We start from the raw sequence: 26,643 nt of genomic DNA, 5'->3' as shown, positions 1-26,643 counted from the left end.
TCGTTACTTCGAACCCGGCGCGGAGCGGGGGCGAGGGCGAGGGCGAGGCAAGCGCCCCGCAAGCGCCCCGCGAAAAGAAGCGGCTCCTCTTCTCCGTCCCGAGAGTCGCCATGGCTGTGCCCACCCAGGACTCGTCCGTCCTAGAGCGGCGAAGCAGTTTCGGTGAGTACTAATGGCTTGCTGGGGCGGTGATCGCACCTGTCGGGGAGAGGGCCTAGCTAGGCCTCTGCTCGCTGGCTCAGCGCCTCGGCTGATCTCTCTCTCCCCACGTTGCCTCTAGTCAGGGCCACAGCCCGCCCAGTCCTTAGCTTCAGGGCGACACTGCCATTCCCACTACTTCCTATTCCCTGCCGAATAGGAACTTTTATACAGTACTTATTCTTCTTATGACGGAAGGCTTGGAAGAGGGAGGAGACGCCTCCCAAGCTAGGCCTGAGGACCTGGAGTAAAAATAAAAATAAACCAGAAATGCCGCTGCTGTCCAAAACGTAGATACCACTTCGACGACGCCACCCCCCCTAAAAAAAACATCCCCCCCCAGTCCCATTGCTGGCAACGTGGCTTGACATGGTGTCCGCATACCCTCCATCCCCATACAATCAAATTCATACATTTTGTATGAGGAGCTTAAGGAAACAAGTACGTAGAGACTAGTTGGATTGCACCAAATGGCATTTGGTTCCTAGCAGGAATAGCCAGGCAGATGCTACTACAATTCAGAAGCAAGGCATGCAGGCGCTCCTGTTTAACTCAAAGAGGCTTTCTCCTAGGAAAGTGCAGCTAGGCTTGCCATGCATTTTAGAGTTCATGATTCCCCTCAAATAATTCTGGAAACTGTAGTTTTACTTGCAACGTAGAAGCGGGCTTTTGTTTGGTTAGGTTTGATCATTCATACCACAAACATTTAATTAGTTTTTCACATTTTCTTTGTGTTCTTTCTGAAAACTTCATATTTTATAGGGAGTATTAAACCTCGACTGACTCATAGCAGAGAACTTGAAATGAGAACTACCTTTCAAGAGCTACTGATTTACATAATTTTCCTAACAGATCTATGTATATGTAAGTCCATAGGGAAAGGGGGATTGGTGACATGCAAATGCTGCTTTCCCCCCCTCCTGAAAACATCTCATGAGGTGCAAATAATGAATTACTTGGTTTGCAAGCCTATGCAACTTGAAAATGGTATAAATGTGGGGTGGGGTGGGGGACCTTAGGTTCAGGAGCTGAAGGGGCTCATCAAAGCTTCTCTACCCAGCCCTGGGAGCTGTGTCCAGACTACAGTCCTCACTGGATGAGTTTCACAACCTACTTGAACTGTTCTTGAACTGTGTCTTTTAAGTAAGTGTGATAATGCCTCTTGTTTGCCTAGGACGATGATGGAAGTGGGGTGTGAGTGGTGGTGGTGTAGAAACCTCTATCTATTGTGTAGCTGGAATTTAGCCTATTGTACAACATGTTTTTGACCCAACCTAACACTGACATTCGACCCCTGGATAGTTGCCCATAGCCTAACTCATCCACATGCAAAATAACTCCTTTGCAGCTGGTGAGTGGCTATGTAAATGAGGTTTAGAGCTTGGTATATCAGGAGAATGCTGTGGAGATAGTGTCAGTATCTTGATTTCAGTAAGGCTTTTGACAAAGTCCCCAATGATATGCTTGTGGAGAAGCTGGTAAGATGTGGACTGGATGATGTAACTGCTAGGTGGATTTGTAACTGACTGAAAGCAAAGAGTGCTTGCTAATGGTTCCGTGTCATCATGGGGGGAAAGTGACAAGTGGGCCCATTGTTGTTCAATATCTTTATAAATGACTTGGATGAAGGTATTGAGGGGATGCTAATCAAATTTGCAGATGATACCAAACTGGGAGGGGTAGGCAATCCTGCTGATGACAGAATCAGGATTCAATATGAGCTTGAAAGATTGGAGAAAAGGGCCAAAACTAACAAAATCAAGTTGACTAGGGACAAATGTAAGGTTCCACCAGTACACTTACGCAGGAATAGCTAGCTGCACAAATAGAAGACGGGGAACACCTGGCTTCCCAGTAGTACATGTGAAAAGGATAACTTCCTGATAGTAACAGCTGCTCAACAGTGGAACAGACTCCCTTGGAAGGTGGTGGACTCTCCTTCCCTGGAGTTTTTTAAGCAGAGCTTGGATGACCATCTGTCATTTATGATCTAGTTGAGATTCCTGCATTGTAGGGGGTTGGACTAGATGACCCTCGGGATCCCTTTCAACTCTACGATTCATTGATTATCTGTAGAACACTGCATTGCAAGAACTGCATATTTTCTACATACCGTGTTTCCCCGTGTATTAGATGAGGTTTTTTGACTCATAAATTATGTCAAAAACTGGGGTTGTCCTATACACGGATGGGGGGGGGGAGCTGCACACTGCTAGCCAGCTGGTTGGCGGACACGCAACTCTCCCCCATGCTGCTGCGGAGGAGCGCGCTCTAGGGAGCGTTCCGCGGCGGCTGGGGGAACTGCACAGCCAGCTGGTTGGCGGGCCTGTGCTCTAGGGAGTGTTTCCGCCCGCAGTGGCGTGGGGGGGGGAAGCGGCTGCCCACTTTGCCAACCCCCAGCAACTGCAATTTGAATTATTTTCCCATCTCCCTTTGTTGCTTAGGATTTTGTCCTGATTTCTTTCTTTTTAGTGACATTTGGAATGGTGAGCACAGATATGTATTATCTAAACAAAGTTATGGCAGATCTCTTTCTAGAAACCCCTCTGTCAGATACAGATCGTACAGACTTCAAGTCCATGAGCAGCATTGCTGACTTTTGGCAGGTAAATGTGTTTTTTTAAGTGAGAAAAGCATAACTTGTGAATAATAATAATAAACCTAATTTTTGGCGTAGACACATGGTTTCTGTAATCTGCTATTGTCCTATCACCACTAGACTGTTTCACACTATAAAGTTAAGGGTAGGTTTGGGTACCCTCAGAAACTTGCCTAGATTGCTGGGAAAGAGTTTGAAAAAAAATACATCAAGAGATATGTAGCGGTAAAGTTGGGGACTTGACTTTTTATTTTTTTGGCATTAAGTCCTGCCAGGTAGCAGGACTTAAATGACTTACTTACTCTACTTTTTATCTTGCTGGGGGGGGGGAACCATTTCCCCCCCAGTCCCATTGCTGGCAACGTGGCTTGACATGGTGTCCGCATACCCTCCATCCCCATACAATCAAATTCATACATTTTGTATGAGGAGCTTAAGGAAACAAGTACGTAGAGACTAGTTGGATTGCACCAAATGGCATTCATCACAATTTGTTGCTATCTGGGATTAACACCATATATTACCTTGGCGCAGTGATAATTGATTTTGGATTACAGTACTTTATATTTATGTAGTACTTTTCCTAAGTGTTCCAAGCACTAAGTGTACACGAATGTATACTATCTTAGTAATCGTTACAAAAGACCAGTACACAGTGGTACGTCTGGTTATGAACTTAATTAGTTCCAGAGGTGCGTTCTTAAGCTGAAACCATTCTTATCCTGAGGCGCGCTTTCGCTAATGGGGCCTCCTGCTGCGCACACGTCAAAGGCGTGCAATTTCTGTTCGCATCCTGGGGCAAAGTTCGCAACCAGGAGCAACTACGTCCAGGTTAGCGGAGCTCGTAACCTGAAGTGTTCGTAACCAGAAATGCCGCTGTAATATAAAACCTTGTGATATGTTGTATGCAAATGGAGTGACTACATGGGAAGAGGTGTTCAAACCCTACACCTGCTTTTGGGATAGTTGCTACATGCTCATTTATTATTATTAATATATATAAAAAATGTATGCATTGCGTGCGCAGAGGTCACAGCCTTTCTCCGTAACCACTGAACTGTAATGTAACAAATTTGGCCACAATGTTCCATGCCCATCAGTGAGGGATCTGGCATAATTTTTTTTCCAAAAAAAAGCAAATCTTTCATACGTAAAATAATGATTAAACACACAAAAAAGTGGCGCCCAAATTAGACGTCACCAGCAGAAGCTCTGAAGACTCCAGCAGCATCTAATAGAAAGGCAGATCGCCCACTGCTACTTCCAAAGGCGCACCAACAGATGGCATCACAAAATTCCACAGCAACCAATTGAAAACAGGCCTTTTGCAGCAACAAGGCCCAACATTGCCAAGTGGAGGTAGGGGCCTGCCGGGGGGAGGGGTAGGTAATGGGTCGGAACAGGGTGGGGGCAGACACAGGGATGAAACCTGCCCTCTCCACAGTATCTCGCCTCGGCTCTGCAGACTAGGCTGAGTGGATTTAGGGGGGGGATAGGGGGGCCAAATAGGCCGCAGCATAGAATCAACTGAATATGGGCCCTCTACAGGGCTGTGCCTTTGGGTAGAATGCATGTTATGTCACATAACACACGTGGGTAGGGGAGTCAGGGTTGGGACAGGGCAAAATTTTACAGAACACGCGCATTAGGGGAATGATTGTGTGCAAAATGAATGGGTCACGGGGGGGTGGATAGAGGAGAGGAGGGAAATCACAGGGGTAAGGGGGGTTAGGGGGAGGAGAGGGGGAAATCACAGGGATAAGCGGGGGGTGAGGGGAGGAGTGGGGGAATCACAGGGATACGTCATGGATCGGCACAGGGTAGGAGAAATCACACAAATAACCCTCAGCAACGCGTGGCAGGGCCAGCTAGTTATTTATTAAATTAATATACTGCCCTGTACCCTCAAGGCAATTTACAACATAAAATGACAATAAAAATACACAATAATAGTAATAATAATAATAATAATAATAGTAATAATAATAATAATAAAGACAACCCAATAATCCCCTCTTCCACAACACATTTAAAGGGCATTAAATGTCAATTAGCCAAAGTCCTGGTTAAAGAGGAACGCTTTTTCCTGGCATGGAAAGGTGTATAATGAAGGCATCGGCCAAACTGCCTTGGAGAGCGTATTCCACAAATGGGGAGCCACTGTGGAAAAGGTCTATTATCATGTTGCCACCTCCAGACCTCTTGTGGAGGAGGCACAGAAAGAAGGGCCTGAGACTAAATGATTTTAGGGTCTGGGTAAGTTCATATGGAGAGAGGCGGCCCTTGAGTTATTGCGAACCTGAGCCATTTAAGGCTTTATAGGTCTAAACCAGCACTTTGAATTAGGCCCGGAAACTAATTGGCAACCAGTTCAGTCAGACCAGGATTGCTGTAATAGGCTCAAACTCTTTTGGCCGCTGAAGTTTTTGAACCCGTCTTTAGTGGCAGCTCTACATATAACGTGCTGCTCCATCCTTATGAACTTACTAGCTGGCCCGGCCACGCGTTGCTGTGGTTCTTTCCTGTGATTTCCCCCCCTGTCTGGACACATGACTTACCCTGCCCCCTCCTCCCCCCACCCCCTGGTTCATCCCTGTGGCTGCCCTCTTCCTGTCCTAACCCTTGAGCTGTCGAGCTCCCTGCGGCACTTCCATGTGACTGGCCCCACTCTGTCCTGACCCATGAGCTATCGAGTCCCCTTCTACTCCCACCCCTCTGGCACATCCCTGTGACTGGCCCCGCCCTGTCCTGACTCATGAGCTATCGAGCCCCCACCCCACCCCTCCGGCACATCCCTGTGACTGGCCCCACCCTATCCTGACTCATGAGCTATTGAGCCCCCTCCTCCCCCACCCCCGTCTGAGCCCTCTGTTGTCTCCGGCGAGTGTTGGCCCCTCCCCCTGTTTCTCCATACCTTGGCCCCCACCCTTGGAGAAGGAACTATCAGCTTCTGGGTTCTGTTTCCCAGCATGCACTTTTGCCTGAGCCCTCTGTTGTCCCCGGGGAGTATTGTCCCCTCCCCCCTGTATCTCCATACATTGGCTACTGTGCATGCATCGTGAACATTTTTATATATATAGATTAAAAAATTTTGAAATAAGAACATGAGAAACAAGTTACTATTGTTTAATTTTATTTTTTGGGGTTGTTATTTAATTTGGTGGGTATTTGGGCATTGTGTGTTTTGTGGTTTGTTTGTTTGTTTGTTTGTTTGTTTTGGTTATTTGGATTTTCTAATTTTGGAGTAGGTGTTTTGAATGTAGGATGTGGTGTTGGTTTGAGGACTTAAACTGGGGAGAGAAAGTGCATGATTGTTGTTGTTTTTTAAAGACACAGAGGCTGGCACTCAGTCATAGTATAAAGCACTGATGGCGAACCTATGACACGCGTGTCACCACTGACACGCATAGCCATTTTAGGTGACACGCGGCCGTGTGCCGAGGTGAAACAGGTATAGGGCAAGTGAGAGCAACTTAAGGGCAGCACAGCTTCAGCCGCTGCCAGCGAGCATGCACGGCAGCTCCGTGACGCTTTCTCTTTCCTCCCAGCACCGAGAAGGGCGGTGCGTGCGTTGGCCGCATCAGCAACTTCGCCTAGCCAATCCCCCTCCGCGTTTTTCAAGGCGGCGGCTGGATTGGTTGATGCGACCGCTTTGCATGGGCGCTGGGGAATTGGCTGCCCAAGAGCAGGCTGCGGAAGGCGGCACCGTCAAGCGCTTCGCGGAGGGAGAGATCGGACTTTGGCGTGCGTGCCCCTGCTGCTGCTGGCTGCGCTGTGGGGCGGGGAAGCGCTCCCAGCTCAGGGGGTCCTGAGGCCGCCGCCACTGCCATCCTCGCCAGCAGCGCCACCGCCATCGTCCTCTGCCTCCACTGCGCCCAGCGGCCACGACGCCGCACCCGCCCTGGGCAGCAGCGGTTCCCCTGACGGCGAGGCGGCGTTGAGCAGCAATGCGAGTGGGGTGGGCAGCATGGCCACCACCGTGCCTGCCCTGCCTGAGCGCAACCAGCTCATGACCCAGTGCGCCCTCTCGGTTCTGGTCCTGGCCAGCGCCGCGTTCATCATCTCTATTTTGACATCCAGACCGTGCGACTTCGTCCCCAGAAATAGGTAGTTTTCATTTCCCCTTATTTTCAAGCCTAAGATTTTTGTAAAATAGCTTTTAAAATAATCTGTAGACTTGTGCACCCTGAAGATGCACCCCCCCCCATTTGAGCCATTTTGGACTTTCCTCACAGAAGAGCTGTTTTATTGCCTCAATCTTTTTGGTGACCCTTTTCTGAGCCATACATATTTGGGCAAGGGACTAGGACAAGCATGTCCAACAGGTAAATCGTGATCTACCGGTAGAACACTGGAAGTCTGCGGTAGATCACTGGTAGATCATTGGCTCCCCCCAAAGAAGCTGAAATGATGTGGCTTCCCTTAAAAAAAGCTCAAAAGTTTACCTCCTCCCTGAAAACACTCAACAACTTTGACCCGAAGCCCCCCAAAATGGGCCTTTTAAAAAAGTTACCTGGTTCTTTTATTCCAGGGGTGGCAAACTCCCAAGAGACTGTGATCTACTCACAGAGTTAAAAGCTGGCAGTGATTTACCTACTTTTGGGGGGTTCAGGTCAAAAGTTGTTGAACTTTTTTGAGGAAGACCCATTGGAGGAAGGCCTGAGCCCAGAGTCCCACTGGGAAAGACCTCTGGGTTTTGCCTTATTTTTTTCCTTTTTAAATATATTTTTATTTTTTTATTTTTAAAAAAACTTTAATAATTTTTTTACCTCCCCTTTTCCCTTTTTAAAGGGGAAACAATTATACATTTTTGTTATTTAAACTATAAATATCGTGAAATTGTGTTTTTTTTTCTCGAAGTGACACACCACCCGAGTTATGCTTGGTTTTTTGGCGAATTTTTGACACACCAAGCTCCAAAGGTTGCCCATCACTGGTATAAAGCCTAGGTTAAAAGGGGCACGACTGCCCTTACTTAAAATGGCCGCCATAGCCTCGCATGTGACACAACACCCACTAAATTAAAAAGCAAAAACCCCTCGCCGTGCCCCCAAGTGCGTATTAGGGGAAATGATGGACTGCCTAATGCTGCCAGGCATTTATTAATGCAGCCGCCGGGAGAGGCTTTGGGCTTGGGCTTTGGAGGTGGAATGGCCATTTTGGCGGTCAGCCTACTCAGCTTTCCCTGTCCCAACCCCCCCCCCCACTGCTTTGGCTGACTCAGGGTCCTCCCTCCCACCCATGGCTATGTGTTTTCCCCCTCCCTTTGTTGTGCCTCATCCCTGTGCCCCCCTCCCCGTTGTGAAAGGCCCTATTCTGTTCGTTTTTCCCTGATTGGCAATGCTACGGCCTATTGAAAAAGCTGGGCCTTGTTGTTGCAAAAGGACTGTTTTACATTGGTTGCTGTGGAATTTTGTGATGTCATCTGGCAGCGCAGCTGCTGGAGTCTTCAGAGCTTCTGGTGGTGACGTCTAATTTGGGCGCCACTTTTTTGTGTTTAATCATTATTTTAGGTGTGAAAGGTGTGGTTTTTTGATAATTTTTTTATGCCAGATCCCTCCCTGATGGGCAAGGTACGTTCTGCCCAAATTTGTTTCAATTTGGTTCAGCGGTTATGGAGAAAGGCTGTTTCATCCGCGTGCGCAATGCTTACATTTATATATATATAGATCTAACCTAGAGGTTACCAGAGCATAGACAACAGTAGTTAGGCTGTCCCTGTCAGAATAAGGGCACAGCTGAGGCACCTAGCCAAAGTTGATGTCACATGATAAAGTGCTTTACAACAGTCTTCACCTGAGGTCGGTAATGCTTATGTTGTGACGGGTATAGGGCTCCGTTGAGTTGTTTATGACTCAATTAGGAGCCTCTGATTATCGCCCGGCGCGCTTCCTCTCCGCTTCTCTGCTTCCGTAGAACCGGGCTGGCAGTAAAACACACACACAGCAGAGTTCTTCTTCTCACACAGCGAAAGCTTGTATAGCCGTTGGATAAAAAGCCTCTTAAGAACACACAGAGTCCAAAGTGTTCTAATAACTACTTAAGTTTATTCTAGAGAGAAAATAACAAACAACCTGGTGAGAGCGCAGACATCTTGCGACCGTCTCCCAGGCAGAAACGAAACCAACTGCGACATACAGAAACACTTCTGGTACATTCTGTAACATGATCTTCCTCAGTGGTCAGGTGCTACAGTACACAGTTAACTCTTTAGTTACTTGTTACTCATCACATATGTCTGGTGCCGAGATGAATCTGGTGTCATTAATTTCTGTGAAGAAAGATGCAATTTAAGTAATCTGTAAAATGTTATTGTTTCACAGATTGTTATAGTTTAGAGTTTGCTGTAGATAACAAAAAGATGCTGAACACAACCCAACAGCTGCTGTGCAAATGCAGGGCCTCTCATTTTACATCTATGCATGAACAGAACATCATTGATGAGGCACATCCCTTAACATGTACAACTCCTCCTGGAGGTCAGAGTTCAAATAAGCGGTGTCCACATCAAAGTGGTTGACCACTAGGCCTCTCTGCGCTGCAGTCGCTAAAAGCATCCTGAAAGATTCCGCTCTCGAAGTCGGACTAAAGACATCTGTGTAGTGGATTCCTTTCTTCTGAGTAAAACCTCTAGCCACTAATCTAGCCTTGTACTGAGGCTCTCCAGTCACTGTGGGTTTCAGCCTGTAGACCCACCTACAACTGACTGCTTTCTTGCCTTCTGGCAACTGTGTTAGGCTATACACACCAAGAGATTGCATGGAGTTCAACTCTTTCTCCATTGCAACTTTCCACTTCCTAGCTTCCTCCACTGACAACTGTTGCACCTCTTCAAAGCTTTCAGGCTCACACACTGCTAGGTTCGCCCATACACTGACAGCTGTAAACCTTTCAGGTGGTTTACCTTTCGTGGTGCGTTTTGAACGCCTTGGTCCCACATCTTCCCCCTCTAAATCCGAACTGCTTGTCTCTGACTGTGGCTCTCTCGGACTAGCAGCACTGTCAAGAGACCTACTACGCTTTGCAGCCCCCTCTGGGCTTGCTTTGGGTGAAGTGGGTGACCTACCACGTTTGCTGTACTTCCCAGGCTTGACCTGGGGTGAAGTCGGTGCGCTTCTGACTACTTGCTTCACTTCCCTAGGAGCTACACCACTTGGACCAGCTGCCTGACCTAGATCTGGTCCTGCAGCACCTGGAACTCCAGCATCAGCCACCTGAGTTTCCTCTTCCTGGTCAAAACCTGAAGACCAGTCAAGAAGAACTTCGGGGTTAGCATGAATGCGTCTCCAGCCCTCTTGTTCACAGAACGTAGCACTCCTGCTAATGTGAACGCGGGTTTGGTCCCCCTCTGCTGGTACAAACCTCCAAGCCTTTGAGTTTGGTTCGTAACCACAGAAGATCATTTTTCTGGATCTTGATCCACCCTTTCTGCGCTTCTGCTTTGGAATTAGAACCCAAGCCTCACACCCAAAAGTTCTGAAATAGTGCACCTTCGGAACTTTGCCATACAACATGTAGTAGGGTGTGTTGTCCACAACTGAATTAAAAGCGCGGTTTGAACAATAATTCACAAATTTATAGCATTCCCCCCAAAACTTCTGGGGTAGTCCTGCATCAAACAACGTTGCCTCTACCAGTTCAGACAGCGTTCTAAATTTCCTTTCAGCTAAACCATTCTCCTGTGGACTAAAAGGAGCGGTTTTTCTGTGCCTAATTCCCTTGCTTCGAAAAAACCCTTGTAGTTCTGCACTCAAAAACTCTCCCGCCCTGTCACTCTGGAAACACTGGACAGTGACGGAGAACTGTAGTTCTACTTCGGCTACCCACTCTTTTATCACTTTGGCAGCCTCCCCCTTCTCTTTCAGTGTTATGACCCAGGAAAAATGACTGAAATCATCCAGAAGACACAAAACCTATTTTGAACCACCTAAACTTAACGTTGACATAGGCCCAGAAATATCCAAATGCACTAACTGAAATGGCTTTGTTCTCTTCCTCTCAGACCTAGGATAAGAGCATCTCTTCGTCTTCGCTTTCGCACATGCGCGGCATTGCAGGTGTTTTTGACATGGCTTGAACCTGCAACCTTTGACAAAATCAGGGGCTTTTTTCACATAAGGAAAAGACATGTGACAATATTTTCTGTGCCAAGCATGAATACAATCCTTATGGATAGCGCCCTCTGTGCCCTTTGGGGTATTGGCACTTTTAGCCTGAGCATCACCAGTGTTACTTCCACCTGCTTGCCCCCTCCCATCTAGGACAAACAGACCATCAGACCCAACAGTAACACTTACCAGCTCAGCCCCATCTCTGGCAATTTTGCAAACACCATTGGCAAAACTTATTTCAAAGCCCTCACGCAATAAGCAAGACACACTTAAAAGACCATTTTCCATGCCTGGTACAACATAAACATCAAGGTTAGTGTCTAAGCATTGCATATAAAAAACACCCTTGCTTTTAATTGTTCCAGAAGAACCATCAGCAAGATGCAGGCTCTTTTCATCTTCAAGTGGCCTGCAGTTCAGGATCTGTCCTGAAGGAGGTACAAGATGATGGCTGCTGCCTGAGTCGATAATAAAAGTGAAACTGTCCTGTCCTCTGTTTCGAATCGTTGCTAAGGCAGCAGAAAGACGGCTGACAGGCTTATCTGGAGTTTTCCCACGTCCTCTGCCTCGGCGCTGCTGGCTGGTCCCATGACCACGTCCGCTGGGTTGCCTGGCACCTGGCTGAGTGACCTTGGCTGCTTCCGGAGCTGGGCAGAATCTCGCTACGTGCCCCGGCTCCTGGCACCGAAAGCAAAGCCTTGTTGCGCACGCACTCACAGTGGATTCCTCAGTGCTTTTTACTGCACCCCCACTGGCTTCTCTGCGCCCACGGCCCCCCTTCTCAGCCGATTCTTTCTGGCGTCTCAGTTCCTCATCCGCCAAACTGTCCCAGGCTTGCTTGGCATTCTCAGCATTTTGCACATAGGGCAGTTGCGTAGTATCGCAGCTCATGGCAATGGCACATAGAGCCTTATTGTCTTTCCTGGTTTCTGCTGCAAACCTCTGTGCTTCAGCTGCTGAATTATCAGCGACAGGGGTTGGAGGATTTAACACACAAGTCCACAAATCCTTTCCCAGCAACCACATTCTGGCCCTTTCTCTCCACTCTGCATAGTTGTCGCCATTCAACCTCTGGAACGGCACGACAAATGACTCCTGTAGCTGCTCCGCCATCGTCCACCCCCGGGCTCCGTGTCTGTGTACTCACTCAGAATAGCTCACGTTGCTCCTCCGGGTAGACTGCGGATCCCAGCCTTCAGGTACAGGGTCTTTCTGCTAGCGAGTGCATCTATTGATTGCCGACTGCAAGACAACAGGTTTCTCCCAGCTAGCTCTTTACACCGGCTTTCTCCAAGGCTTTTACAGCTGCAATCACCTTTTATTGCTTTGGTGATTGATTAGGTTCTATGACCCCTTATCTCCCATAACCTGTGACGGGTATAGGGCTCCGTTGAGTTGTTTATGACTCAATTAGGAGCCTCTGATTATCGCCCGGCACGCTTCCTCTCCGCTTCTCTGCTTCCGTAGAATCGGGCTGGCAGTAAAACACACACACAGCAGAGTTCTTCTTCTCACACAGCGAAAGCTTGTATAGCCGTTGGATAAAAAGCCTCTTAAGAACACACAGAGTCCAAAGTGTTCTAATAACTACTTAAGTTTATTCTAGAGAGAAAATAACAAACAACCTGGTGAGAGCGCAGACATCTTGCGACCGTCTCCCAGGCAGAAACGAAACCAACTGCGACATACAGAAACACTTCTGGTACATTCTGTAACATGATCTTCCTCAGTGGTCAGGTGCTACAGTACACAGTTAACTCTTTAGTTACTTGTTACTCATCACACCCCCTCTCACCTGAACACTGGGGATAGCGGGTATCCAAACTTACCCCAAAACCAACCCTTCACAGAATTCCCCATGCCGTTGGAAACTCAAGGGTTTTGTGAACCCATCTGCTAGGTTCTCTTGGCTTGGACAATACCTCAACTTTACCAAGCCTACCTGTATGCTCTGACATACGTTTCGGAAGCGGATGTCTAAGTGTTTGGTTCTGGCCTTGAACTGTCCAGACTCCGCCAGTCTCAAAGATGGTTGATTGTCGCCCCAAACAGTGATGGGCTGGCTACAATCACCCCAGATTTCCTGGACCAAACATCTGTAGTACTCCAATTCAGTGCATGTCGCAGACAACGCACAGAATTCGGCTTCCGTGGAAGACATTGCTATTAGGCTTTGCCTGCGCGACCGCCAACCAATCAGGGCATTTCCAAACTTGACTACCAAACCAGTCACTGACTTCCTGTCCTCCTGATTGGCCCAATCAGCATCTGCAAAACAAGTGAGTTGTGGCTCACCTTGCGCTGACATCTCCAAACAATACTCTTTGGTCTCCTGCAAATACCTAAGCACTCTCTTAATGCCATTCCAAGCATGCACGCTAGGTTTCGATGCTTCTCTACTGAGCAAATTGACTGCAAAAGCAATATCTGGTCTGCTCCATTGTGACAAATACAACAGACTCCCTAGCGCTGACTGAAACACTTCAGGACTCTCAAACGCTACTTTGTCCTTCACTTGTGACTCTTTCACAAAGTTTGTCTCCATGGGTGTTCTGACCCCTTTACAGTCAGACATTCTGAACTTCTCAAGCAAATGTTCAATCTTGCCTTTCTGACTGAGCAAAAAACTTCCATCCTCAGTTCTGTCTATCTGCACACCTAGATAAACATTCACTGCACCTAGATTCTTGAGTTTGAACCTCTTGCCTAGCTCTTTTGCAAACTTCTGCACTTGCGTCTGGCTCTTTGCTAAGCAGATCAAGTCATCAACATAGACAAGCAACAGTTCCTGTTGTTCTCCTTCACCTCTGAGATACAGACAACTGTCAGCTAGACTCTTCCTGAAACCTAGGCTCTTCAAAACAGAATCAAGACATGAATTCCAATTTTTAGCGGATTGCTTCAGACCGTAGATCGACTTGTGCAGCTTCCACACCTGACCTGGCACGTCACTCTCAAACCCTGGAGGAGGCAACATGTACAACTCCTCCTGGAGGTCAGAGTTCAAATAAGCGGTGTCCACATCAAAGTGGTTGACCACTAGGCCTCTCTGCGCTGCAGTCGCTAAAAGCATCCTGAAAGATTCCGCTCTCGAAGTCGGACTAAAGACATCTGTGTAGTGGATTCCTTTCTTCTGAGTAAAACCTCTAGCCACTAATCTAGCCTTGTACTGAGGCTCTCCAGTCACTGTGGGTTTCAGCCTGTAGACCCACCTACAACTGACTGCTTTCTTGCCTTCTGGCAACTGTGTTAGGCTATACACACCAAGAGATTGCATGGAGTTCAACTCTTTCTCCATTGCAACTTTCCACTTCCTAGCTTCCTCCACTGACAACTGTTGCACCTCTTCAAAGCTTTCAGGCTCACACACTGCTAGGTTCGCCCATACACTGACAGCTGTAAACCTTTCAGGTGGTTTACCTTTCGTGGTGCGTTTTGAACGCCTTGGTCCCACATCTTCCCCCTCTAAATCCGAACTGCTTGTCTCTGACTGTGGCTCTCTCGGACTAGCAGCACTGTCAAGAGACCTACTACGCTTTGCAGCCCCCTCTGGGCTTGCTTTGGGTGAAGTGGGTGACCTACCACGTTTGCTGTACTTCCCAGGCTTGACCTGGGGTGAAGTCGGTGCGCTTCTGACTACTTGCTTCACTTCCCTAGGAGCTACACCACTTGGACCAGCTGCCTGACCTAGATCTGGTCCTGCAGCACCTGGAACTCCAGCATCAGCCACCTGAGTTTCCTCTTCCTGGTCAAAACCTGAAGACCAGTCAAGAAGAACTTCGGGGTTAGCATGAATGCGTCTCCAGCCCTCTTGTTCACAGAACGTAGCACTCCTGCTAATGTGAACGCGGGTTTGGTCCCCCTCTGCTGGTACAAACCTCCAAGCCTTTGAGTTTGGTTCGTAACCACAGAAGATCATTTTTCTGGATCTTGATCCACCCTTTCTGCGCTTCTGCTTTGGAATTAGAACCCAAGCCTCACACCCAAAAGTTCTGAAATAGTGCACCTTCGGAACTTTGCCATACAACATGTAGTAGGGTGTGTTGTCCACAACTGAATTAAAAGCGCGGTTTGAACAATAATTCACAAATTTATAGCATTCCCCCCAAAACTTCTGGGGTAGTCCTGCATCAAACAACGTTGCCTCTACCAGTTCAGACAGCGTTCTAAATTTCCTTTCAGCTAAACCATTCTCCTGTGGACTAAAAGGAGCGGTTTTTCTGTGCCTAATTCCCTTGCTTCGAAAAAACCCTTGTAGTTCTGCACTCAAAAACTCTCCCGCCCTGTCACTCTGGAAACACTGGACAGTGACGGAGAACTGTAGTTCTACTTCGGCTACCCACTCTTTTATCACTTTGGCAGCCTCCCCCTTCTCTTTCAGTGTTATGACCCAGGAAAAATGACTGAAATCATCCAGAAGACACAAAACCTATTTTGAACCACCTAAACTTAACGTTGACATAGGCCCAGAAATATCCAAATGCACTAACTGAAATGGCTTTGTGCTCTTCCTCTCAGACCTAGGATAAGAGCATCTCTTCGTCTTCGCTTTCGCACATGCGCGGCATTGCAGGTGTTTTTGACATGGCTTGAACCTGCAACCTTTGACAAAATCAGGGGCTTTTTTCACATAAGGAAAAGACATGTGACAATATTTTCTGTGCCAAGCATGAATACAATCCTTATGGATAGCGCCCTCTGTGCCCTTTGGGGTATTGGCACTTTTAGCCTGAGCATCACCAGTGTTACTTCCACCTGCTTGCCCCCTCCCATCTAGGACAAACAGACCATCAGACCCAACAGTAACACTTACCAGCTCAGCCCCATCTCTGGCAATTTTGCAAACACCATTGGCAAAACTTATTTCAAAGCCCTCACGCAATAAGCAAGACACACTTAAAAGACCATTTTCCATGCCTGGTACAACATAAACATCAAGGTTAGTGTCTAAGCATTGCATATAAAAAACACCCTTGCTTTTAATTGTTCCAGAAGAACCATCAGCAAGATGCAGGCTCTTTTCATCTTCAAGTGGCCTGCAGTTCAGGATCTGTCCTGAAGGAGGTACAAGATGATGGCTGCTGCCTGAGTCGATAATAAAAGTGAAACTGTCCTGTCCTCTGTTTCGAATCGTTGCTAAGGCAGCAGAAAGACGGCTGACAGGCTTATCTGGAGTTTTCCCACGTCCTCTGCCTCGGCGCTGCTGGCTGGTCCCATGACCACGTCCGCTGGGTTGCCTGGCACCTGGCTGAGTGACCTTGGCTGCTTCCGGAGCTGGGCAGAATCTCGCTACGTGCCCCGGCTCCTGGCACCGAAAGCAAAGCCTTGTTGCGCACGCACTCACAGTGGATTCCTCAGTGCTTTTTACTGCACCCCCACTGGCTTCTCTGCGCCCACGGCCCCCCTTCTCAGCCGATTCTTTCTGGCGTCTCAGTTCCTCATCCGCCAAACTGTCCCAGGCTTGCTTGGCATTCTCAGCATTTTGCACATAGGGCAGTTGCGTAGTATCGCAGCTCATGGCAATGGCACATAGAGCCTTATTGTCTTTCCTGGTTTCTGCTGCAAACCTCTGTGCTTCAGCTGCTGAATTATCAGCGACAGGGGTTGGAGGATTTAACACACAAGTCCACAAATCCTTTCCCAGCAACCACATTCTGGCCCTTTCTCTCCACTCTGCATAGTTGTCGCCATTCAACCTCTGGAACGGCACGACAAATGACTCCTGTAGCTGCTCCGCCATCTTGTCCACCCCCGGGCTCCGTGTCTGTGTACTCACTCAGAATAGCTCACGTTGCTCCTCCGGGTAGACTGCGGATCCCAGCCTTCAGGTACAGGGTCTTTCTGCTAGCGAGTGCATCTATTGATTGCCGACTGCAAGACAACAGGTTTCTCCCAGCTAGCTCTTTACACCGGCTTTCTCCAAGGCTTTTACAGCTGCAATCACCTTTTATTGCTTTGGTGATTGATTAGGTTCTATGACCCCTTATCTCCCATAACCTGTGACGGGTATAGGGCTCCGTTGAGTTGTTTATGACTCAATTAGGAGCCTCTGATTATCGCCCGGCACGCTTCCTCTCCGCTTCTCTGCTTCCGTAGAACCGGGCTGGCAGTAAAACACACACACAGCAGAGTTCTTCTTCTCACACAGCGAAAGCTTGTATAGCCGTTGGATAAAAAGCCTCTTAAGAACACACAGAGTCCAAAGTGTTCTAATAACTACTTAAGTTTATTCTAGAGAGAAAATAACAAACAACCTGGTGAGAGCGCAGACATCTTGCGACCGTCTCCCAGGCAGAAACGAAACCAACTGCGACATACAGAAACACTTCTGGTACATTCTGTAACATGATCTTCCTCAGTGGTCAGGTGCTACAGTACACAGTTAACTCTTTAGTTACTTGTTACTCATCACATATGTCTGGTGCCGAGATGAATCTGGTGTCATTAATTTCTGTGAAGAAAGATGCAATTTAAGTAATCTGTAAAATGTTATTGTTTCACAGATTGTTATAGTTTAGAGTTTGCTGTAGATAACAAAAAGATGCTGAACACAACCCAACAGCTGCTGTGCAAATGCAGGGCCTCTCATTTTACATCTATGCATGAACAGAACATCATTGATGAGGCACATCCCTTAACAGAAGACATCAAGAGGTGTCTGCGTATTTATAGTATTTTAGACCATTACCAATGTTTTTAGTGGAATTCAGTGTGCCATTACAGTATAAAGAATTAATATTGAAGGACATATGGCCTTGTTTGCGCATTACTTAGAATCATGAGTTATTTCACTTCCAACAAACCATGATCTGTAGGCAGGATTTTTTTATTTGCTTACTTAAAGGGCTGTCCAAGGCATTTTGCTGCCTGAGGCAAAGGACAAAGACTCCCCTCCCCTGGCCCTTTACATGTACAGAATGGTTGGGGCAGCAGGTGCTGCCACCTGCAATATTTGCTTCCTGTGATGATTGCCTCATTTTGCCTAACAGTTTGGTTGAACAAAACAAACCTTGACATCTGGTTTCATACATAATAGAAAGCTAAGGATCTTGGTTTATTGCTTTAGTGTTCTAGCAAGGAGGAACAAAGCAGCTCAGATTGGCACATTCACAGTAAACTATTAACTGATTGACCAGGATGGGTGAAGTGACCCTAGACCTCTTAATCTGCCAAGTGAAATCAATTGTTGTTGTTTATAGTAGTCCAAATAAGATGTATAAAGCAAACAAAATAGCTAAACAATATTTTTAAGGCCATTGTGCCTCCTAAATTCCCAGGTGTAACAACGGGATTTCAAATAATATTTGCTTCCAAATATTCCAAATATTCCAAAAGAGTTTCAGATGATGAATTTCTTCTGGTAAAAGTTTATTTTCTGTTTATTTCATGCAATGTAGTTTATAGAAGGACCACTTCTGGATGGTCTTGATTGGAGCACTTCTTACAACAACGAATCCACAGCCAATGAAAGAAACACCACACTTATCTACTATGAGAATTTACTGTTAGGAGTACCTCGAATTCGGCAACTAAAAGTCCGTAACAACACATGTTCTATCTATCCCTCTTTCCGGTCATTTATGAAAGAATGCTATGGTAAATATCAGTATTTACATGAGGATAGACAATCATTTGGCTTTCAGAATGACTCTGAGTAAGTATCATAACATTTAATTTTCCTTGCTCCTTCTGACTGTATCTGAACATACTGTACACATACTTTAGCAAAATAAGTTTAATAGTGGGATTTGGCTTCCTTAGGGAGCACTGAGAAATTCTATTATTAATGTATTGTACTGTAAATAATGGGTGGCGCTGTGGTCTAAACCACAGAGCCTAGGGCTTGCCGATCAGAAGGTCGGCGGTTCGAACCCCCCGACGGGGTGAGCTCCCATTGTTCGGTCCCAGTTTCCTGCCCACCTAGCAGTTCAAAAGCATTTCAAAGCGCAAGTAGATAAATAGGTACCACTCCGGCGGGAGGGTAAACGGCGTTTCCATGAGCAGCTCTGGTTCACCAGAAGTAGCTTAGTCATGCTGGCCACATGACCCGGAAGCTGTCTGCGGACAAACGCTGGCTCCCTTGGCCTATAGAGCGAGATGAGTGCCGCAACCTCAGAATCGTCTACGACTGGACCTAACGGTCAGGGGTACCTTTACCTTTACTGTAAATAAATGCAACACTATATGTCAAGGGGCTCAAGTAGTGGCACCTTGCTGATTTGCACCTACACCAGCTTGTCCCATATAAGGGTGAACAAAATGCTGCCTTAGTTTAGACAATATTTGCACGAGCCTGTGCTACCCCCTCCCTCCTTCAGTGCTTCTAGATTGGAATTTATTGTAGAATTGGTGTTGCTCATTGTTTTTGCATGGTTCACACAACAATAAAAATGCCAGTCCATGTTCCCCCCTCCTTCATCTGAATTTCCCCTTACTTTGAAAACTGAAGTAAAAAGGAGCCAGTATGCACCTACAGTCACTGCTGGCATGGAAGCACATTAGCACATATTTTTTGTCATATGCGATCCCCCACTTCTGTTTGCTTCTCATTCAAGTACAGTCTAGCCATTTTGCTTCTGGTGGCCCAAATGATGTGACTGTGACTGTTTCCACCAATTGCTACATGCAGAAGGCATGTTCACAGTTCATATATCAGAGACCTCTATATTAAAAATAAAATTTGGCTCATCAGGAGTTCTGCTAAATCTTTTAGCCAGCTGTTTGCCACATGAGTAAGAAGCTAGAGTGGGAGGATCATGGGGCCCCATGGCTGCTAATGGGTGTGTGTGGCTCTTGTGGAAACCCTGCCAACCAGCGCAAAATATGGCCATGGCTATTACAAATTGATGAGACCATACAGGGCCCAATTGCTTTTTAAAAAGGACAGTGTGTTCTGACAAATGCAGCGGTTCTTTTTAAAGATATCAGGACAAAAGGAATGAGAAGGTGGATCGTGAACCAAGGAACCTTTATTACAGAAAACAAAACATACTCAATGTCCCCAATCTGCTCCCTGGATAGCGAGGACATGCAACCTAACTCAGTTCTCCAGGCAGGCAGGCTCTCTTCCCATCCCAAATGCCTGCCTTTTATAGAGCGCCTTCTCTTAATTGGCAACACCTGTGGTCAACAAGCTCTCTTCCCTTAAAAAAACATCCATGCAGAAGCTAAGTTTGGGGCGCACTCTAAGACATGCCATCTTATCTTCTCGTCACAATGTCTTCCACGTTGTTTCCCATACACAGTGTTGTGTTAAACTTTCTACAAGTTGTCCAGGAACAAACATTAACCTCAGTGACCTAGAATTTCATGGTTCCTGCCTAGAACCCTTAAATATAATTGTTTCACTGGTACCATATTAGTGTTACAGCTTCCGTGCTGAGATGATAATAAAGGGTTCAATTAGCTATTTCTGTTAAAAAGGCACTGGAAAGCTAAGAGTGATAGAATAAATCCTTGGGGAATAAATGGGGGGAAATGCTTTCTGTAAACTCAATTCCCTTCTTTCCTACAGGTGGCATTATTCAACTTCTAAATCACTCTCCCCATGGCATTGGGGCCTTATTGGGCTATACAGTAGTGGAGGATTTATGTTCACCTTGCCCAAGTCAAAGGAAGAAAGTGCAGCGAAACTTGCTTTCCTCAAGAAGCATGGCTGGATCACCAGAGGAACAAGGGTTATCTTCATTGACTTTTCAATGTATAATGCCAATGTAAACCTCTTCTGTGTGGTCAGGTGAGCTCTTCTGTTTGCTGTTCTTAAATTTTAGTTTTCAAGATAAAGTAATTGCATTACCAGTCCTGTTGATAAAGTAATAATGGCATGCTCTACTCTGTTGCTGAATGGACGAATCTCACCCTGTGCAGGCTATTTAAAATTGTGGGACATCTACTGCGCAAATCAAATCCTTCTTCTTTCCACTCCTTCCAGTTGCTGCTGGTTTAGCATACAAACTCTTCTATCCCTTGACTTTTGCTTTGCCTTTTCAGGCGTTAAATGTAGGGTGCCGCCACTGCATGGACTGTATCTCATTTCATTTCCTAAAAGTTCCACTGATGCCAGAGTTTGAAAACTCAACTAAATGCTATAGAGCAGCAGGTTTTTTTTGGATTCACAAAACTGAAACATGTTCAAAACTTGTCAAGAAACAAAACCCTCATATCTAGAGCAGAAGTGGCTAGCTTTCCTTGGTTCAATAGCTACCTACATCCTTAGACAGCTCTCTAGGTGCATGCTTGTGGTGATTGTGACCAAAAGTGGGTATGTGCATCCTATACTCACACAAGCACAAAATGCATGTGCGCATGCTCACATAGGTACAGAGCCCTTGCTGATCTACTGAGGAAGGGAGTTATTGCACCTTCCCTGCTCATTAAATGAAGTGGAAGGGTGTGATATGCATCTTCAACAGGGCACTGGACTGGGCCGAGGGGTTTAAATCTCTTGGGCCACTGCAGTGCATGCCTGTTTATATTTTTTATTCCTTTGCCACCACTACCAAGCAGAGCTTGGGGGCCAGAGAAACTTTCTTAGGCGACTACATCAGCCCCCCCCCAAGTCAGAGGTTAGCTACAACTGATCAAGAGGTAATAATAGTGCAGGGGGCTTTGAAATTACCCCAGGTGAGCTTTATAGTTTGGAATCAGTCTTATGTGTTACCGGATAGCATCCTCCTTTACTTTCATTTCACAGGCTCGTTGTGGAATTTCCTGCAACAGGTGGTGCAATCCCCTCCTGGCAGTTCCACTCTGTAAAGCTTCTCAGATACGTCAGCTATTACGATTATTTCCTGGCCTCTTGTGAAGTCATTTTTTGTCTTTTCATCTTCACTTTCTCCATCCAAGAAGTTTTAAAATTAAAGAAACAGAAAAAGGACTATTTTAGAGATGCCTGGAACTGGCTGGATGTGTTACTGCTCCTGGTAAGTCTCAGAAATTACAGAAAAGGAATTATGACAGAAACCATATTGCGGTATGGGGACAGGATGCTTTCCATTATGCCACTAGAGAGAGCTGGGAATACTGGGAAGAGGGGTAGATGTCCCGTGGGCAAGGAACATTCACAGCTTCAAATTTAGTATGTTTCTGCCCCTTGAGAAACATGGCAGTTAACTGTGTTTTATACATGGCAATTCTTTTCTGAAAACCAGGCCAAAGCGGTCAAAATGCAAGGCTCACAATCAATGTGTGCATTCAGTGTTGTATGGCCATCCACAACTTAGCTTGTATATGATTTACAGTAAGCATACCGGTAATCAGAATAATTTTGATTCCCTGCTTTCCTTAAAGTAAAGTGCTTGAAAAAGTTTTATTTTTCCACAATTACATAAGAACCTGGCTACATTAAATTGATTATATTCAGAGTGGTCCTGTATTTATGTTGAATCCAGAGGCATGGATTGCAATCCCTGCTCAGTCTTGGTTTCCCCTCCCCACAGTTTAAAAGGCCATAGATTGTATAATTTGCTAAAGGCTAGGGACCCAGGTGGCGCTGTGGTCAAACCACTGAGCCTAGGGCTTGCTGATCAGAAGGTCGGTGGTTCGAATCCCTGTGACGGAGTGAGCTCCCGTTGCTTGGTCCCAGTTCCTGCCAACCTAGCAGTTCGAAAGCACGTCAAAATGCAAGTAGATAAATAGGAACCGCTACAGTGGGAAGGTAAACGGCGTTTCCATGTGCTGCTCTGGTTTGCCAGAAGTGGCTTTGTCCTGCTGGCCACATGACCTGGAAGCTATACGCCGGCTCCCTCGGCCAATAATGCGAGATGAGCGTGCAACCCCAGAGTCGGTCACTACTGGACCTAATGGTCAGGGTCCCTTTACCTTTACCTTAGGAGAAGAGAAACATTTTTGCCTGGCACCTAAAGATAGGTACATAGCGAAGGGGCCAGACAAGCCTTCCTGGGGAGAGCATTCCACAAGGGGGGAGCTCTCTTGGCCTTCCACAGAGAAGGAGCCCTCTTGGCCTCTTATGCACATGAAGTGTCTCAGATGATTGCAGTGTCTGGGTTGGTTCATATGGGGAGAGGGGTGCAAACTTCCCATCATCTGAAACCATGTTGTGTCATGGCAATAATTTTGCGGTCCACAAAAGGTGACATCAGATTGATAAAGAATGGCAGCTCTATAACAGTAGCTAAAGAAACAGAGTCCCTATCTTTTTTCCACCTAAAAGGCTTCCACTTTATCATTTTAATGGCCTGCCAGTATTTGGGGGGCATTCCAGGTGACAGCAGAGCTTTAAGAAAGAGACAGGTACAGAGATAGAAAGAGAGACAGAGAAGGGATGTGAAAATCTAGTACAGAAGGTGGAGGCTTTTTCAGCAGTATCTGGGAAAGGCAAATCGTTATGTCATCATCCTGTCAGCCCAGGGAGAGGGGCTGTTTTCAGTCTCTGAGGTTGCTACACAAGCATGCAAATACATTTGCTTGCAAACTGTAATAATTACAACAGCAATTCTTATTCCTCATTTTGTATGTAAATAAATGAAATTCTGGGACTCATACTGAAATCTGAGGGAAATTCACCCCACACAGAATCCTTTTAGGGGAAACCATGCTAAGCTAGCAATAAAACTTAAATGAGTTCTTCATGTACCCTAAAACATTCTATTTCAGGTGACAACTATAAAAGGATTTAAGATGTGACTATTCCATGCCTGAAGAAAAATATTAATGTTACCCTCATGCTGAAGAAGTGCATGAGTTATGGTGTTTCATAAAATAAAATGCTCCTCATATAGATACTCTCCCAAAGGGCCTTCTCGGTAGTGGTGCCCGCCCTGTGGAACACCCTCCCATCAGATGTCAAAGAAATTAACAACTGTCTGGTGTTTAGAAGACATCTGTAGGCAGTTTTTAATGATTGATGTTTTAATGTATTTTTACTCCTTTGTTGGAAGCCGCCCAGAGTGGCTGGGGAGGCCCAGCCAGATAGAGTGGGTATAAATGATGATGATGATGATGATGATGATGATAATAATAATAATAAAAAATTATTATTATTTACTCCCTACATACATTTTAATGCATATTTGGCTTATAGGCAGATACGGTTTACCTCTCGTAGCCCTATATCAAACAACTTCATTAAGATATGAAGAATATATCAGAAAAATATAAATTGTAACCTCACAAACATTTGCTTTTTCCCCTCCAGTTGTCTGTTTTCGCTATTTGCTTCAATGTTTACCGAACTGTTGAAGTGTCCAGGTTGATGGAAAGTCTGCTCTCCAATTCAGAAGCTTATCCAGACTTCAATTTCCTTTCATTCTGGCAGACCCGTTACAATAATATGATTTCGGTGAATGTCTTTTTTGCATGGATAAAGGTACTGCTGCTCACATTGCTAAATATATTGACAATGTTTTATTTTCATACTTCTCACAGAAAATTTTCAAATTTTCTCTTAGAGATTTTAAAGTTATCTGAAGAATGTTTGCATAGGTGTTTATAGATCTTTTCTTCTTTCCTTCACATTCATAATGTCTGCCAAGCCCTTAGGGGACTATAGTACAGGCTTCCTCAACCTCGGCCCTCTAGATGTTTTGAGACTACATTTCCCATCATCCCTGACCACTGGTCCTGCTAGTTAGGGATCATGGGAGTTGTAGGCCATAAACATCTGGAGGGCCGAGGTTGAGGAAGCCTGCTATAGGACCTTATTTGTCAGGGAGATACTCAAAGATACCACTTCAATAATATCAACTGTTATGTTCTTTGTCTCCTTCCTTCTAAAATTGCAGCCTACTTAAGGTATAGGAATGGGAAAAGCTGCTGTGTAGTACTATGGACTGCTAATGTGACCATGAAATGATTTGCATGGCTTTAAAAAAATGGGTTAGCTTTTCACTAATCTTCCATTGGTCAAGGCTGGTCATACAGTCACACTTGGCCCTAGCAGTTACTCCAAATTCCAAATATGTCCGTTGGTCCAAAAAGATTAGAACACCCTGTTCTAGTGTAATGTTCAGAAGGGAATTTCCATGGAGAGAATGCCATGTTCCAGTTAAATAAAGAGCTTGTGCATTTCCCACATTTATTTTCCCTTTTGAACTTATACTGGAAGTGCTGTAAGAGAAAGTCCCCATCGCTTGCTCTTGTTTTGCAGTTTCAGTTAGGTTACCAGAGTAGCATGGGATCTCACACTAGGGAGCATGTAATGTTTGAAATTGGGCTTTAGTACCTCCAATATCCTTCCTCTGGAAAAGGGAACTGTGTGAGCACTGGAAGTGATCTATAAGCGCTAGAAGAATGGGATATATTTTTTTAAAATAAAAATTAAAATAATCTTTATTTTATGAAGAACTTCATTTCTCTAGTTATTTCATTTCAGACCCACCTGAATATTCATCCAGTTTAGTACCGGTATTTATTTCCTGCCAAATTTAAGCAGGTAACTTTCAGCCCCTACTGTTGGCTTGGTCTTTGTCCCATCACAATGTATCCTGTTCTGTTTTCTTCCAGATATTTAAATACATAAGCTTTAACAAGACCATGACCCAGCTGTCTTCCACTCTATCCCGCTGTGCTAAAGATATCATCGGATTTGCCATCATGTTCTTTATCATCTTCTTTGCATATGCACAGTTGGGTTACCTGGTCTTCGGGTCTCAAGTGGACGAATTTTCCACGTTTCAGAATTGCATGTATGGAGTCTTCCAGATTGTCTTCATTTAGTTCTGTGATTAGTTAGAGCAGCATTTTCTTAAGTGAAGTGCTAAGAATGCCTGAGATGTTTGATAATGGCACGTTGTGGGAGACCTGAGCTGCCTGCTAAATGTATATACCTGGAATGGGCAATGGTGGCACAGCAGATCTTGACTGGGTGGGCAAAGTGTCCCATCTACTCACAGCCATTTTAAAGGAGCTCGCACATGAAACAACAATATATCACCAAACCCCTCCCGCTTTAGTTCTCATCCAGGCACAGGGAGACATGGTGACTGTGAATGAACATTTCGGCATGTAGGGCACAAAGTGGATTGTTACTTAAGCCAGACATTCTCAACCTGGTGCCCTCCAGATGTTTTGGACTAGATGCTTTGACCCCAGCCAGCATGGTAATGGTCAGGGATGATGGGAGCTCTCATCCAAATCATCTGGAGGGCATCAGTTTGAGCAAGGCTGTGCTAAGCTTTTATGTCTTAAACTGTTTTGCCACTATACACTCTTTGGGAGTTATGCTGAGGAGCAAGGTAAAAATCTTAATAATAATAAAGTCAGCTAGTCACTATAGAAATAGGTTTGAAAGCTCAGAACAGGTAATCTATGGAAGCCAATGGTTGATATTTTTAAATTGAGTATAAGCTGTATCATAAGATTTAAGTCAATATAAATTGTAGGAAAATATTGTATACTGACGGTTCCTATATTTTTGCTCCCTCTCAAGTTTTACCCAATTTCGCATCGTGCTTGGAGATTTTAACTTTGCCGAAATAGAGCATGCAAATCGTATACTTGGGCCAATTTACTTCATCACATTTGTGTTCTTTGTGTTCTTCGTACTGCTGGTAAGTAGTATTTTAGATAATTCCAATTAAATACAAATACATATACAAACAAACAAAGTAATTAAATCTCTGTATTTGGGCTGGTGTCAGAGTCATAAAACGTAGTACACATGTTCATAGTTTTATGGGACAGTATTTAAATGATCATATATTGGCTTAATATGCTGAGATATCAATGTGCCTTTTTTTAGCACAGTCAAGTACTGTTCTTTTCAATTTGCAGTGC

The 26,643-nt window shown here is 45.6% G+C and overlaps 1 protein-coding gene across 4 annotated transcripts in view; it reads left to right on the top strand.

Annotated features, from left to right (window-relative positions):
* The window catches only part of PKD2L2 (polycystin 2 like 2, transient receptor potential cation channel), a 39,346-nt gene continuing 12,703 nt past the window's right edge, over window positions 1-26,643 (top strand). For 3 of the 4 annotated variants that reach the window (XM_060271658.1, XM_035105547.2, XM_060271655.1), the window contains exons 1-7: window positions 1,213-2,804; window positions 18,306-18,562; window positions 20,423-20,644; window positions 21,602-21,830; window positions 24,065-24,235; window positions 25,372-25,553; window positions 26,297-26,417. In XM_060271658.1, coding sequence (XP_060127641.1) covers window positions 2,682-2,804; window positions 18,306-18,562; window positions 20,423-20,644; window positions 21,602-21,830; window positions 24,065-24,235; window positions 25,372-25,553; window positions 26,297-26,417 — 1,305 coding nt within the window. In that variant the 5' untranslated portion in view covers window positions 1,213-2,681. Of the gene's footprint in view, window positions 163-1,212; window positions 2,805-18,305; window positions 18,563-20,422; window positions 20,645-21,601; window positions 21,831-24,064; window positions 24,236-25,371; window positions 25,554-26,296; window positions 26,418-26,643 lie in introns of those variants that run through there. The other variant, XM_060271656.1, reaches the window with a different exon arrangement.

The sequence above is a fragment of the Zootoca vivipara genome, chromosome 2 (genome assembly GCF_963506605.1).
Source record: "Zootoca vivipara chromosome 2, rZooViv1.1, whole genome shotgun sequence".
Lineage (NCBI taxonomy): Eukaryota > Metazoa > Chordata > Lepidosauria > Squamata > Lacertidae > Zootoca > Zootoca vivipara.
The sequence above is the reverse complement of the archived record's forward strand: the minus strand, read 5'-3'. Positions and strand labels throughout refer to the sequence as shown.